This window comes from Salmo salar, chromosome ssa02 (genome assembly GCF_905237065.1).
Source record: "Salmo salar chromosome ssa02, Ssal_v3.1, whole genome shotgun sequence".
Classification (NCBI taxonomy): Eukaryota; Metazoa; Chordata; class Actinopteri; order Salmoniformes; family Salmonidae; genus Salmo; species Salmo salar.
This window is the reverse complement of record NC_059443.1, coordinates 56,081,046-56,097,197: the sequence shown is the minus strand read 5'-3', so window position 1 is coordinate 56,097,197 and position 16,152 is coordinate 56,081,046. Positions and strand designations below refer to the sequence as shown.

Genomic DNA, 16,152 nt, shown 5'->3' with positions numbered 1-16,152 from the left:
CATCCTGCTTAGCGTTCACCAGACATTCTGCCACAACGGCAGCATCTTCTAGGGGATGTTTTGCAAACTCTTTGCAGACAAGGCTTTTCTTCAGCCAGGGCTTCGTCCTTGCCACTCTCCCATAAAGACCCTTTTTGTGGAATGCCTTGGAGATTGTTGATACATCGTCAATTGCAGCCACTGACTAATGTAACTCATTCAGTCACAGTTGGCCTCAGTAGCTTCCCTAAGAAGTTCCTTTCTTGTCCGGCAACTAAGTTTAGAGTGGGTGCCTGATGTAGGGAGTGTCGTGGTGGTTTTAATTTTTCCACTCAGACTGCTCAGAGGGACGTTCAATGACGTTAAAATGGTCGTGTACCCTTCCCCAGATTTGTGCTTCTCTATAATCACATCAGACTTGCTCTTTCTTTAGAATGTCACTATCATACTGTGGGACCATACAGAGAGAGCGGTATTTATCCTTACAGATTATTTGAAGGCAGGTGATCTATTAATTTCGTACAGCTTGGAAGAGGATCAGGAGTCCAACAAATTGACTTGTTTAGGATATATATTGCACCTGAGCAAATTTAGGCTTGCCGTTACAAAGGGTATAAATACCTTTTTAATCTGATTTCCATTTCTCAATTTTTTTACATTTTCAATTCACCATTTCATACATTGCACCTGGGCTGCCACCATGTCATAGGAATTATTCTATCCCAATGATAATAATTAACAATTGGTCCTGTGTGGCTCAGTTGGTAGCGCATGGTGTTTGCAACACCAGGGTTGTGGGTTCGATTCCCACGGGGGACCAGTACGGAAAAAATGGATGAAATGTATGCATTCACTACTGTAAGTCGCTCTGGATAAGAGCGACTTAAATGTAAAAAAAAAACACTCAATAAGCCTTGACTAATTCCCATGGTTTGTAAGACAATGGGTTAATAATTAGGCAAGGACTCGGCTTTCTGCAAAAGGTCTGTACAGTTTATTCAGAGAACGTTCTGCCCAACATTAACAAAGAAGTTCATTTTATCCTCTCTCCGCTTACGCACAAACCACCACACCAACAGTAGATAACCTACGCACACACAAACAGTAGGTGAACAGTATCCCTCCCCGGACTTCTCACAACTGTTAATCACTATCCAGCGCTGTCTGTGCTTTCCCCCGAGATTACTGAGACCTTGAGAGTTACTCCCATATTTCCTCCAAAGCCTCTCAAAGTTGCTAGGTCAGGTAGAACAAATGTCTACAGTTCTCTTAGGTCCTCTAATACGCACACACATTTCTCTCCCTCTCCAGCCTCTAGACCTTTATGGGACTTACGTTCAGTACTTTAATTATTCATGACACATTCTACATCAATTACTAATTAGATAAGTTTCAGAGTGGATTCTTTACTCATTTACCTATAATCATTTATTTCACTTATCACACCATAATGACATTACAAAAGGCACATAACTACAAATTATTGATCATTTTGATAATCTCAAAGCACAAGTAATAACATCTAGCACAATACATGTTTTATTTAATTAGGCAAGTCAGTTAAGAACATATTATTATTTGCATTGACGGGAAAAGAAAACAAAGTGGGCCTCCACCCCCACCAAGCCAACATGTTGCGCAATAATTTGCTAGCATGGCGCACGGCGGCTGGATTGTTGTCATACAGCTCCATGATTATGGTAGGACTGTTGTTCAAAACTTATTGTACACTTTTTATACACCTTCCCAAATTTCATGGATTGAATTTGACAACTTTCAGCATGAATCAAACCACTATTTTTCATTCATCAATATATATATATATATATATTGTGCCTAAAGGCTCGCTAAAGCAGTTTTTTTTTAATGATTCATACTTTTCTAACCCAAAAATGTCCCTAAATATACCAGTTGGTGCTGAAACAGCCATCTAATTATATGCATATTCATCTTTATCTTTCATTGATCCATATATTCTGAACACGTTCTCTATGTAGTCTAGTCTGTCGACAAATTCGAATTAAAGCAACAATATATTTAAAGGGATGGCTTAAGATCACTGTATTGAACCCTATTGAATGACAACTCCACAAGGAAATCTGTTGGCCAGCAAGTGGGAAGGTTTTCAGCTGTTTAATTAAATGTAGTCGCTGTGCCCAAGGAAACCACGCCTGCAAAGCCCGTTGCACAGCTGCATAAGTTAAGTCTGAATACCAACTACTGAGAAGTGCGTAGGAAAGGTGTGCAAAAGAAAAGGCATATTTCCTAAATCTGAGTCGGGCCCCTTTAGAAAATGTATGCCCTTCTCAGTATAATGGTTTGATTAATCCTGAAAGTTGCCATTCAGTAGTTCAATCCATTAAATATTGGATAATATTTACACTAGATAAATGTACTGAAAACTCCATGAGAAAATCTGTTGGCCAACAAGTGGGAGGCTTTTAGGCGGTTGAATTACATGTATTCAGTGTGCATAAGTCTGAATACCAAGTACATTTCCTAAATCTGAATCGGCCTGAGTTTAATTTTTTGTTGTTGCTTAGACTACTACTCCTTTAGCCTGCCTCTGACACATCCTGTTTCTCTTTTGGTCCCTCCCCTACCCCCTCATTGCTAGCGTAGAAGCCATTTTTTACTGTCTGAATGTCAACAAGGAGAGGTTTTGGCTCTGCTCTCAGGCTGTGGCTGCTTCTCCAAAGCGTTAGCATACACATTGTTAGCCTTTGCAGCGTCATCTTGCTCACTCTATTCCCCTTCATTCTCTTCATTATCATGGCTTTTTCTCTGGAAGCATCCCATCTGAGTAGAAAGGAAAAAACAATGTTGAACAGTTCAACAATCAAAGTGTTGGTCCTTTACATTGCAGAAGCAAAGGTTCTGTTGCAGCTTTGATACCCACCATATACATGGCCATTGTAATGATGATCAAGAGGAAGAGTCCTACTCCAACTCCTGTCCCTATTATCAGGTCTCTATGGGGAGAAATGATGATCTCAGCCTGAACATCAATCTGGAGAAATACATTTTGAGACAATGAGTGACGATGGAACAAGCAATTTAAAAACCATTCTTATACAGTAAACCAGTTTCATTCCACAAATGGAATTACCTGTGTTTGGTGGAAGCTTGAAGAGTTATCCTAATGAGCAAATAAATACATACAAAATTGATGCTTTTGTGAATCTTTGCTCAAGAAATATTTATATCTTTTGAAGTTTTTCTTTTTTTTTTACAGGAAACTTACCCTTGGGTCACTCGCTGTCTGGACATATCGTTTTTTGTCATAGCTGAGTTTGACAAAACTGATGAAATTGACTGTTTCTCTATCCCCAGTGAATTTCTTTGGCAATGACAAGCTCTGTAGAGTGAGATATTGTTAGTAGAACTAGGTGGTAATTTTACATTAAGTAAAATTGTGTTACTTGCTTCAGTTCTTTAAAAGTATTTTGTGGTAGTAGAATAAGTGTTCTGAATTCAGATTTAATTAGCGGAGAAGTTAGATGAAGCTCTACGTTTTTGTCTTAACAGGTTGGGAAAGTGGTCAAAACGGCAGATGTTTAAAAAAAAGTTCAGACAAAGTAGTTGTGGTTACTAGAACAGCTGTCTGATTTCAGATTTGAATAGCAGAGAAGTAGACTCCTATGTCATAACGTCTAAGTTGTGGTATAAAAAGCTCGGAAAGTGATAACATTTTCAGTTTGTAAAAGTTGACAAATTTTGTCAATGCAGTAACTGACAAACCTGCATCATTTGATGGGTGGAAGATATTTCTGTTCTGATTTTAGAATTGAAAAGCAGAGAAGTAGACCAAGATGTCATACCCTCTAAGATGTTGGGAAAGTAGCTTATTTGTCAGTTAATAAGCCAGGCAAGTGACGAGTTCCTACGTCATATTTCTGTGTTCCTGGTCTTTTGCATGGGCTTCAAGTTTATCAGAAAATCGGATGCCTTTTATGACGTTTTTGCGATAACTTGTGCTACAATTTTTGCCCATTGAAGACCATTAAAAAAGCCTACAAAAGTTCAAAAACTACAAGGCTACTTGCCATGTCTCTTGCATTGCGTAATTCAACAGTGGGAAGTCAACTTAATGAATGAAGTTGATGCTGTTATTAAGACATCTGTATCTCTTGATTTGTATAATAGAATGTTGGAATTCATGGGAGTCTGTAACAATGGAACTTTTAGAATGTTGAAGAAATCCAACGGAAGTAGATGGAGGACAAAAAACAATACTTTAAAAAGTATAACATACGTCAACAGGTTTTATGCAAGCACACTGGTCCTGAACACTGCACGTTTTAAAGTTTGAATGGCGTTTCTAGCTTAAATGGTGTAGCGTGCTAATGAATAATAAGCATGACAAAGATTTAAAGAGGGATGTTTGCTGTCCCAAAGTCTCGTTAATTATTAGCATGTTGTTACTCTGTACCATCATTTGTTCAAGTTGGCTTAATACAGACCCTTGCATGTTGATCGAGATCCTTGAAAGCTACATTTCCAGACAGCACAAATGTAACTGTCAAAAACTTATCCAAAAGGAAACTTTCACACTCGATGGACTTGCAGTATTTTTCTGGAGAGCAGTACTGTAAACAGTCAGAAAGCAAAATGTGCGTTTCAGTAACATGATTACTATACTGAGTTGTAACCTGATTGGATAGGTTACCAACAATGTCAAGAGTGAGGGGCATATTTGAATACTCACCTCTGTTGTTGAATTGATAATCTTTCCACATTGAGTATGGTTCTTTATAAAAAAAAGAAACACAACTTGTATTAGGCTGTTTCCTATTGAAATAAATTGTGGCAGTAAAATGTCAGCATTTTCGTAAGCAATGTGAACAATTTACCTGTAAGACAGATATTTGGTAGTTCATTTCAAATCTGTGCTCAAGCTTAGTTGGGAAAGTGAAGGTGACTGTGACGGGTACAGACTTAAGTCCCAAGTTCTGCACCTGTAAACAGTGGGACATTTAATCACTCAACCATACTAACATTTGTATAGAGATTTCATACAAAGGCATTTGTCACAGAATTTGTAACAAAACATAGACCATAACTACCAAAAGTTCAAGGTTAGAGTGACAGAGATATTAAAATAGTTTGTTTTTGGAGTATAAAAAGATATAGCACATTACCCCCACATCGTGTGAATCACACTTTTAATATCAGTCACAGCAATAGCAGTTGATTGTTTACCTCATATACATTCACCAGTCTTTTAGGTGATGTGTCCTCCAGAGTAAAGTTCATGTATGTGGTGGAGTCTTGGGGAAGGCTTCAACAACAACAAGATATATAAGTCACCTTGATTTTATTCAATTAACTTGGAGTCATTCTCAAACAAAATGTTAAGTACAGGCTTGTAAAGACTTACGCTTTTACTACCAGGTCAACTGCAAATTGAACAGGGATGGTCCTGGTAAGGGAACTATTGGTTGAGTTTCCATTGTCACTGTGAATAAAGGAAAGGCAAATGCATTTTTTGTGTACATAAATGGAATGCTATGAAGTCCTTCAGCTAATTGAGTAGAAGGTATTGGGGTTGTATAAAAATAGTTTTAAGCAATGTATGTTCAATACTTTGACTGCATGGGGAAATTGGATTTTCTTGGACTGATTCTCTCACACATTCACATTGTGGAAGCAGATTTTCTACCTCAGGCCGATGACGGTCATTTCCATTGTGTTGTTCCAGTCGTATGTATTCAAAATATGGAATTTACTGGTGAACACTGCCTGAAAAGGAAAATGGCATAGTTCACAAAGTCAGACTTGATTTGAACTTGATCATAACTGTGGAAGTGGGGGAAAAAAATGGAAGGCATGCCTTCAGAAAGTATTCATACCTGTATACTTATTCCACATTTTGTTACAGCCTGAATTCAAAATGGATGAAATAAAAAAAACATCTCACCCATCTACATACAATACCCCATAATGACATAGTAAAAACATGTTTTTATATTATTTTAACAAATGTATTGAAAATGAAAGAGCTCATTTACATAAGTATTCACACCCTTGAGTCAATAGTTTGTAAAAGCACCTTTAGCAGACTACTTCTGTGAGTCTTTCTGGGTAAGTCGAAGCGCTTTCCACACCTGCATTGTGCAACATTTGCCCATTTTTATTTTAAGTTCTTCAAGCTCTGTCAAATTGATTGTTGACCACTGTCAGGTCTTGCCATAGTTTTCACGTAGATTTAAGTGAAAACGGTAACTCACTCCGGAACATTCACTGTCTTCTTGGTAAGCAACTCCAGTGTAGATTTGGCCTTGTGTTTTTAGGTTATTGTCCTGCTGACAGGTGAATTCATTGGTGTCTGGTGGAAAGCAGACAACCATGGATATAGGATTTTGCCTGTGGTTAGCTCCATTCTGTTTATTTTTTTATCCTGAAAAACTCCAGTTAACGATTTACAAATATACCCATAACATGATGCAGTCACCACTATGCTTGAAAATATGGAGAGTGGTACTCGATAATGTATTGGATTTGCCCCAAACATAGCACTTGGTATTCAGGACAAAAAGTGAATTTCTTTGCCACAGTTTTTGCAGTATTACTTGAGTGCCTTTATGCGAACAGGATGCATGTTTTGGAATATTTGTATTATGTACAGGCTTCCTCCTTCAAATCAAATGTTTATTTGTCACATGTGCCGAATTCAGCAGATGTAGACCTTACAGTGACATGCTTACTTACAAGCCCTTAACCAACAATGCAGTTTAAAAAATAAAAGTAACAAATAAAGAGCATCAGTAAAATAACAATAGCCAGGCTGTATACAGGGGGTACCGGTACAGAGTCAATGTGTGGGGGTAGAGGTTAGTCGAGGTTATATGTACATGTAGATGGTTATTAAAGTGACTGCATAGATAATAAAGAGTAGCAGCAGTGTAAAAGAGGGGTGGGGGGGTGCAAATAGTCTGGGTAGCCATTTGATTAGATGTTCAGGAGTCTTATGGCTTGGGGGTAGAAGCTGTTTAGAAGCCGATTGGACCTAGACTTGGCGCTCCGGTACCGCTTGCTGTGCGGTAGCAGAGGGAACAGTCTATGACTAGGGTGGCTGGAGTCTTTGACAATTTTTAGGGCCTTCCTCTGACACCGCCTGGTATAGAGGTCCAGGATGGCAGGAAGCTTGGCCCCAGTGATGCACTGGGCCGTACGCACTACCCTCTGTATTGCCATGCGGTGGAGGCCGAGCAGTTGCCATACCAGGCATTGACGCAACCAGTCAGGAGGCTCTCGATGGTGCAGCTGTAGAAACTTTTGAGGATCTGAGGACACATGCCAAATCTTTTCAGTCTCCTGAGGGGGAATAGGTTTTGTCGTGCCCTCTTCGACTGTCTTGATGTGCTTGGACCATGTTAGTTTGCTGATGTGGACACCAAGGAACTTGAATCTCTCAACCTGCTCCACTACAGCCCCATCGATGAGAATGGGGGTGTGCTCGGTCCTCCTTTTTCCTGTAGTCCACAATCTCCTTTGTTTTGATCACGTTGAGGGAGAGGTTGTTGTCCTGGCACCACACGGCCAGGTCTCTGACCTCCTCACTATAGGCTGTCTCGTCATTGGTGATCAGGCCTACCACTGTTGTCATTGGCAAACTTAATGATGGTGTTGGAGTCGTGCCTGACCGTGCAGTTATGAGTGAACAGGGAGTACGGGGGGGACTGAGCACACACCCCTGAGGGGCCCCCGTGTTGAGGATCAGCGTGGCAGATGTTACCTGCCCTTACCACCTAAGGGTGGCCCGTCAGGAAGTCCAGGATCCAGTTGCAGAGGGAGGTGTTTAGTCCCAGGGTCCTTAGCTTAGTGATGAGCTTTGAGGGCACTATGGTGTTGAACGCTGAGCTGTAGTCAATGAATAGCATTCTCTCACAAGTGTTCCTTTTGTCCAGGTGGAAAAGGGCAGTGTGGAGTGCAATAGAGATTGCATCATCTGTGGATCTGTTGGGGCAGTATGCAAATTGGAGTGGGTCTAGGGTTTCTGGGATAATGGTGTTGATGTGAGCCATGACCAGCCTTTCAAAGCACTTCATGGCTACAGACGTTAGTGCTACGGGTCGGTAGTCGTTTAGGCAGGTTACCTTAGTGTTCTTAGGCACCGGGACTATGGTGGTCTGCTTGAAACATGTTAGTATTACAGACTTAGTCAGGGACAGGTTAAAAATGTCAGTGAAGACACTTGCCAGTTGGTCAGCACATGCTCAGAGTACACGTCCTGGTAATCCATCTGGCCCTGCGGTTTTGTGAATGTTGAACTGTTTAAAGGTCTTACTCACATCGGCTGCGGAGAGCGTGATCACACAGTCGTCCAGAACAACTGATGCGCTCATGCATGTTTCAGTGTTACGCACCTCGAAGCGAGCATGGAAGTAATTTACCTCGTCTGGTAGGCTCGTATCACTGGGCAGCTCTCGGCTGTGCTTCCCTGTGTAGACTGTAATAGTTTGCAATCCCTGCCACATCTGAAGAGTGTCAGAGCCGGGGTAGTAGGATTCGATCTTAGTCCTGTATTGACGCTTTTCCTTTTTGATGGTTCATCGGAGGGCATAGTGGGATTTCTTATAAGCTTCCGGGTTACGGTATCGCACCTTGAAAGCTGCAGTTCTACCCTTTAGCCTAGTGCGGATGTTGCCTGTAATACATGGTTTCTGGTTGGGGTATGTACGTGCAGTCACTGGGGGGATGACGTCATTGATGAAGCCAGTGACTGATGTGGCGTACTCAATGCCATCAGAAGAATCCCGGAACATATTCTAGTCTGTGCTAGCAAAACAGTCCTGTAGCTTTGTATCTGCTTCATCTGAGCACTTTTAAAAAATTGACCGAGTCACTGGTGCTTCTTGCTTTAAGTTTTGTTGGAATTATGGTCAGATTTGCCAAATGGACTGCGAGGGAGAGCTTTGTATGAGTCTCTGTGTGTGGAGTAAAGGTGGTCTAGAGTTTTATAATTATTAATATTTTTTCCTTCTGGTTGCACATTTAACATGCTGGTGGAAGTTAAGTTTCCCTGCATTAAGTCCCCAACCACTAGGTGCGCCACCTTAGGATGAGCGTTTTCCTGTTTGCTTAAGACGGTATATAGCTCATTGAGTGTGGTCTTAGTGCCAGCATCGGTCTGTGTTGCTATGTAGACGGCTACGAAAAATACAGAATTTCTCTAGGTAGATAGTGTGGTCTACAGCTTATCATGAGAGCTCGAGACTTCCTTAGATATCGTGGCTTTCTTAGATAACGTGCACCAACTGTTGTTTACAAATATACATAGACCAACACCCCTTGTCTTACCAGAGGCTGCTGTTCTATCCTGACGATAGTGTATACCCACCAGCTGTATGTTATTCATGTCCTCGTTCAGCCATGACTCTGAAATGTAAGATATTAGTTTGTAATGTCCCGTTGGTAGTTTAATCTTGCTTGTAGGTCATCGATTTTATTTTCCAGTGATTGCACGTTGGCCAATAGAATGGATGGCAGTGGGGGTTTAATCGCTCGCCTACGAATTCTCCGAAAGGCAGCCTGACCTCCACCCCCTTTTTCTCTGTCTCTTCACGCAAATGACAGGGATTTGGGCCTGTTCCCGGGAAAGCACTATATCCTTCACGTCGGACTCGTTAAAGGAAAAAGCTTCTTCTAGTTCGTGGTGTGTAATCGCTGTTCTGATGTCCAGAAGTTATTTTTGGTCTTGAGCAGTAACATTACGTACAAAATATATATTTTTTTAAAGTTACAAACAAAGCAAAAAAACTAACTGAATAGCACAGTTGGTTAGGAGCACGTGAAACATCAGACATCCTCTCCGGCGCCATTCTACATTATTTTCACTGTCAATTGGGTTAGTATTATGGAGTAACTACAATGTTGTAGACCCATCCTCAGTTTTCTCCTATCAATCATTAGTTTTAAAGTCATCATTGGCCTCATGGTGAAATCCCTGAGCGGTTTCCTTCCTCTCTGACAACTGAGTTAGGAAGGACGCCTGTATCTTTGAAGTGACTGGGTATTTTGATACACTATCCAAAGTGTAATGAATAACTTCACCATGCTCGAAGGGATATTCAATGTATTTTTACCCATTTACCAATGGGAGCCCTTCTTTGTGAGGCGTTGGAAAACCTCCCTGGTCTTTGTGGTTGGATCGGTGTTTAAAATTCACTGCTCGACTGATGGACCTTACAGATCATTTTGTGTGTGGGGTTCAGAGATGAGGTAGTCATTCAAAATGCAGCTCTAACCCTGTTGTAGTGAGCAAATTATTTTCTTGTCTTGTGTATTTTTTTTTTTTTGTGGTTGTACTGATGGCACTAAGAAAATGGAGTACTGGAAGTATGTATTTATTCTACTGTGGACAATCAAACAGGAAAAGCATCAATACAGGACTAAGATTGAATCGTACTACACCAGCTCTGACACTCGTTAGATGTCGCAGGGCTTGCAAACTATTAGTCTACAAAGGGAAGCACAGCCGAGAGCTGCCCAGTGATACGAGCCTACCAGACGAGCTAAATTACTTTATTCTACTACTGCTAGCCGCACTGGGTTTAGATACTGTGGAGTGCACCAAACACTGATAGTGCAGAGACCTTGGTAACGTTCAGCCTGGATGAACCTCATGCCCTACAGCCAAGTGAAGTTAGCCCACTACAGCTAGAGCTGCCCCCTGAGATGAAACCAAGGGGAAGCAGGGAGGCGTATGACTACCAAACGAGAGGAAATAAGCTCAATCTCCTATCCTTTATCATGGGAAATGTCCGCTCACTTGTAATCAAGACGGAGGTACTATCGGCAACAACTTCGTATATGAGATCACATCGGCAAACAAGTCTGGTATGGTTTACGGAAACTTGGCTAACGGAGGTTATACCTGTTTCCCATGTGGAGGTGGTTGGCTTCACGATCATCAGAGCTGACAGGAGCTTGGAACATTCGGGGGTCAAGTGGGGGGAGGCGTCTGCCTGTATGTGAACAGTCAATGGTGTCAGTGAAGAGGGTCTGTTCCCCTCATGTGGAGGTGTTAGCAGTGGGCTGCTGACCCTACTATTTACTAAGAGTTCCCTAGCGTGATAGTAATTGTCTACATCCCGCCGTCTGCAAATCTTTAACTGGCCACAAAGTCACCACATTACCTACTCCATCGATCACCCTACTTGGTTATCTCTGGGGATTTCAACCACTGTTTGCTGTCCACAACACTTCCTACCTTAAAACAGTATGTTTAAGTTCAAACTCGTCTGGACAAGACCATTGACATTCTCTACACCAATGTGAAGACGCCTACTGCTCTGCCTCCACTGGACAATCTAACAACCTCGTCCAGCTGCTACCAAAGTACCACCCACTGGTCCAGAAGTAACATGTCACTCAGGCGGTGATTCACGAATGGACACCCGAAACTGGAGAGGCGCTACAGAGCTGCTTTGAAGGTACAGTTTGGAATCTATTTATAGACGACTGGGAGGAGGATTTTAAGGGTAGCTGAATGCATAACGGATTATGTTAACTTCTCTACTGACATTATTGTGCCAAGCAAAACATGAATACATACTGACGTTAGAACGCAAGCTGCAAGCAAAACACATGCAGGATATCTAGTATGGTAGGAAGAATACCGGTTACAGCAACAGCGGACAACAACAAAGTTAAACATTTTTTTACCAGATTCGATAAGTACGATTTGTCAGCAGAGCATCATCAGATAGGGGAGGTACTCGACTCTGATCTGGGAAGCACTGAGCCCATGAGCATCTCGAAGAAACAAGTGAGGCAGCTGAAGAGGACCAATCCCAGTAAGTCAGCAGGGCCTGATTGAGTTAACGCCAGAGTACTCAAGGTGTGTGCTAATCTACTGGCTTTCATACTGCAGCATATTTTCAACCTGTCCCTGACATGCTCAGATATTCCTACTAAATGGAAAACATTCTGCGTAGTTCCCATCTCAAAGAAATCAGGAGGGACTGCACTGAAAGACTTTAGACCAGTGGCTTTCACATCACAAGTCATAACCTTTTTGAGCGGGTTTTAATACCCTTATTAAGAGTTGAGGTGTCAGCCTATCTGGATCCTTTGTAATTTACCTACCACCCAAAAACTGGTGTTGAAGATGGTCTGCTCTGTCTCCTCCAGAGTATATGAGCACCTGGAAAAGCCACACACAATCAAATGGATTGTGAACTACCTGACAAATAGACCACAGTTCGTAAGACTGAACCAGGCAGTATCAGATTGGATTTGTACAAACACAGGGGTGCTGCAGGGGACTCTCCTGTCACCTTTTGTGTTTACCCTTTACACAAATAACTTCTCACACAACAATGAACTGAGCCACTGGTGAAGAGATTGGCACTGTTGACACTTATAAGTGCTTAGGTGTAACAGTCGACAACAAACTGAACTGGAAGGAGGATTCTCCGTGGCTACAAAAGCCCAATCCAGAATGTACTTTAAGGAAGCTTTGATTTTTTTTAAGTATGTGACAAAATGCTTCGTATGTTCCATAGCAATGTCGTGGCGAGTGTAGCGACCTATGCCATTTTGTGCTGGAAAGGGAATTTACCTTAGGAGGACTTTTATGCAAGCTTGACAAAATCATTAAGAGTGCTACAATTGGCAGCAGCCTGGAATCAATGCAAGACATGTTCATAAAAAGCTGCACATGATCATGGACAATGACACACACACACCCACTCCACCAGGGCTGTAATGCAACACAGGAGCAGCTTCAGTAGCAGGTTAAGCCTGCCCAGATGTTCCATAGAGAGGTTTAGATGGTCCTTTTTACCAAACAGCCATACAGCTGTTTAATGAGTAATTGATTAACTGTTATGAGGCCTTCCTATTAGAAAATGTTGTTGCTTGTTTTTGTCTTTCCCAAAGCAGGATAAAAAAAAACAGCACTTGAATCAGATTATTTTAGGGATATGGTGTATGTGCCTTTTTGTCTTAATGTTTGGTTTTTATCATGTTGGTCATTGTTGCGTGTCCTGTCATTTTGTCATTGATGCATGCTGTGATAAAACAATATCCCAAGTTGAGATTAATAAAGTAATGCTCTACTCTACTCATCATTGCACACAGTGAGTCCATGCAATTTATGTGACTTATTAAGCACATTTTTAGTTCTGAACTTATTTAGGCTTGCCATAACTAAGGGGTTAAACATTTTGAGTCTGGACATTTCAGCTTTTCATTGTTAATTTGTAAAAATGTCAATCATAATTCCACTTTGACAATATGGGGTATTAAATTCAGGCTGCAACACAACAACATTTGCAAAAAGTCAAGGGGTCACAATACTTTCTGAAGGCACTGTATCCTCATATCAAAGCTGTCACTCAATTAGACATTGAGTTACTGCTTTTAGCTCTGTCTTTATCATTTAAGAAGATTTTAAAGCTTTACCGGTGTATTCACAGTTGAGCATTATTTACGGGTATATCTAAGTAATCACTCACTGTAGTTTTACTACGGTAGACAGGTATGCTGACACTGCATGTAGTTCTGTCCATTTCACCTTCCAGACCACCACAGCTGAACACCGTTCTCCTTGTAGACTATGGAATACAGACAATATGTCAAGTGTGTAAATAATTCTGGTTTGTACAACTGAGTCACTGACATAGTCTAAAATAAACAAGCAAGCATGTTAAAAATGAACCACTTTACGGAACTAATCAATTCAACACTTAAAGGTGCACCACGCATAAATCGCAATATGTACGTTTTTGGGCGACCCGACCAAATTCACATACAAATGGGAGTTATAGATCTGTCATTCTCATTGAAAGCAAGTCTGAGAAGGGGTAGATCTGTTCTATGTGTGCTATTTCTGTTGGATTCTAGCTTCAAATATACTTATTCATGTTACCATACTAGAACGTATTGATTACGTGTATAGGAATTTGGTGTATGGAAAGTTAGGGAGACAAGGGGAAGTGCATTAAGTTAATATTCTGTTCAAAGATGTTATTGTTGAATATCAATGTCCCTACAGAGAAAGGCAAAGGGCAGCAGTCTAGCTTCAGTTCCTGATAAGGCAGGCCAGCTGCAGAACTAGGGAGGACTGATGAAGTGAGAAGAAACGTCTGGGAGGGGAGCCAAAGGGGCCCACCACAGACCCTCCTACTACAGTACTATCTCACATACATACACTTCCACGCCCACGAAGGTTCTAGCATCAGGCAGGGCCATGACTACACCAGTGAGAGGAGCCAATTAAGTTCCTGCCTTGCAACAGAAACGTATGTGTTGACCCCGCCTTGTAGGGAGGTTATAAATATGTGCTTGTGTAATCATACCTTGTCTTTGCAGCTGTATGACCCAGTGGGTGAATAAACTTGGTTGTGTTTTTTCTAGTTGTCCGTTTTACTTTTTACTCTGCTTGTTAGGAACCTAAAACTGTGCTTCCCGTTGCATTTTGTTTTTGTGTTTTACTTTCGGTTTCGTACACCAGCTTCAAACAGCTGAAAATACAATATGTTTGGTTTTGGAAAATATATTTCACAGTTGTTTAGATGGTACAGTGATTCTCTATACTTGCTTGTTTTGTCAAAACTGAAATTAGGCTATTACAATTTTAGTAACCAGGAAATGGAGTGATTTATGAATAATTTATGAATAATTATCACATGTAGTGAACATTTAAATGTTTGGCTGCAAACTGATGTTAAAATCAATGTTCTTCTATCCTGGTTCTGCAGTCCCACAAGATGAGCAAGGCAAGCTTTTGTTCCAGCCCAGAAGGAACACCCCTGATTAAACTAATCATCTAACCCTTGATTGGCTGAACATGTTTTAGGTCTCCAGGTTTGAATAACACTGGTTTAGATGAGAGCAAGAAGAAAACATCAGAATGAATTACACAATAGATGGAGTGGTGTCGGTATTACCTTCAGAAGATGCATCATGGAGAATGAGAGGCCAGGAGGGTAGAGGAGAGTTAGACTGGTGTTGTAGGAGTCATCCCCGTGATTGGACAGTCTTATAGTCACGTGGAAGTAAGTCTGGTCCACCACTAATAAAGTTGATGTGCTGAAAAGAGAGACAAAATACATACAGTCAGAGAAAACATGCATTTTTTTGAGCAGTCAGTAATTATTACAGCTACAAACAAGTTACTTTATGTTGCCTCTGTTTATCAGATACCTACATAAAGTTGAAGTCCACCTCAAGCTCTGCCACACATGTTTCATTTTCTTTGCAGTTCTTTTCAAAGGGCACCTATGACGAATTCAAGACAACGGTGAATGTGTTTAGATTACCTGTTTTTACAGGTCTTTGGCTAAATTACAGTACTCAGTCCAAAGTCATTGCTAGTACTGTTGATCATTGTAAGTGAACAGGTTTAAGTCAGACCCAGAATGTATCTTCGTACCTCGACCACAGCCTGTGTAGGACTGGCAGTATTCAGAATGGCAGTAAGACCCTCTTGTTGGCTTTCAGATTGAGAAAAAACAAGTTGGATGATTATGGGCGATAATGTGTCGATCACGCATTGCTGGAAGAAAATAAAATGTGGCATTAATTTCCCTATCCATAGTCCTGAAAAACCCTCATTATTCTCATCACTGAATAAAATCAATACACAATAATTCAGTAATAATTCAACAACCTAGCAACTTAATGTTATTCATTAAATCCCCTCCTTATGAGAGACATCATGGTTGTTGTATTGTTGCATAGCTACAGTTTGTCATTGTTCATACTGTCATATAGACTGAGTGGTTGAAGCAGGTCCGCTCCTTTCTCAGCTCCACTGTAGCGAGAAGACTTCTGGCCTCTTTGTTCATGTCGCTGTAAAATGCTCGGCTCCTCTGTCTCAGTGGATCCACATCCAGCGAGTAGGAGATGTTTATCCCTGCACTCAGTGCCCCTGGAAAAGTACACAAATCTTAAATGGCCTCCTTATCAGGGAGAGAAGTTCAGAACCTCATGGTTGCCTGCTGACGGACAGCATTGAAATAGAAAGCAGAGATGGAGTCAAGACCTTAACTCTCAAGTCCCAGATCCATACCCAGGAACAACCTTTGGCACCTTAATTGGGGAGGACAGGCTTGTGGTAATGGCTGGAGTGGAATAAGTGGAATGGTATCAAACATCGTTTCTCTGTGTTTGATGCCATTCCATTTGCTCCTTTGCAGCCATTATTATGAGCCGTCCTCC

The 16,152-nt window shown here is 41.2% G+C and overlaps 1 protein-coding gene across 2 annotated transcripts in view; it reads right to left on the bottom strand.

Annotated features, from left to right (window-relative positions):
• Positions 1 to 954: 954 nt before the first annotated feature.
• The window catches only part of LOC106588084 (integrin alpha-L), a 37,344-nt gene continuing 22,146 nt past the window's right edge, over positions 955 to 16,152 (bottom strand). The window contains exons 17-31 of one of the 2 annotated variants that reach the window (XM_014176752.2): positions 15,696 to 15,862; positions 15,365 to 15,487; positions 15,140 to 15,210; positions 14,880 to 15,021; positions 13,446 to 13,544; positions 5,642 to 5,721; positions 5,360 to 5,437; positions 5,182 to 5,260; positions 4,833 to 4,937; positions 4,688 to 4,729; positions 4,443 to 4,568; positions 3,224 to 3,337; positions 3,089 to 3,118; positions 2,879 to 2,989; positions 955 to 2,778 (exon numbers count right to left, since the gene is read on the bottom strand). In XM_014176752.2, coding sequence (XP_014032227.1) covers positions 2,725 to 2,778; positions 2,879 to 2,989; positions 3,089 to 3,118; positions 3,224 to 3,337; positions 4,443 to 4,568; positions 4,688 to 4,729; positions 4,833 to 4,937; positions 5,182 to 5,260; positions 5,360 to 5,437; positions 5,642 to 5,721; positions 13,446 to 13,544; positions 14,880 to 15,021; positions 15,140 to 15,210; positions 15,365 to 15,487; positions 15,696 to 15,862 — 1,421 coding nt within the window. In that variant the 3' untranslated portion in view covers positions 955 to 2,724. Of the gene's footprint in view, positions 2,779 to 2,878; positions 2,990 to 3,088; positions 3,119 to 3,223; positions 3,338 to 4,442; positions 4,569 to 4,687; positions 4,730 to 4,832; positions 4,938 to 5,181; positions 5,261 to 5,359; positions 5,438 to 5,641; positions 5,722 to 10,676; positions 10,950 to 13,445; positions 13,545 to 14,879; positions 15,022 to 15,139; positions 15,211 to 15,364; positions 15,488 to 15,695; positions 15,863 to 16,152 lie in introns of those variants that run through there. The other variant, XM_045706412.1, reaches the window with a different exon arrangement.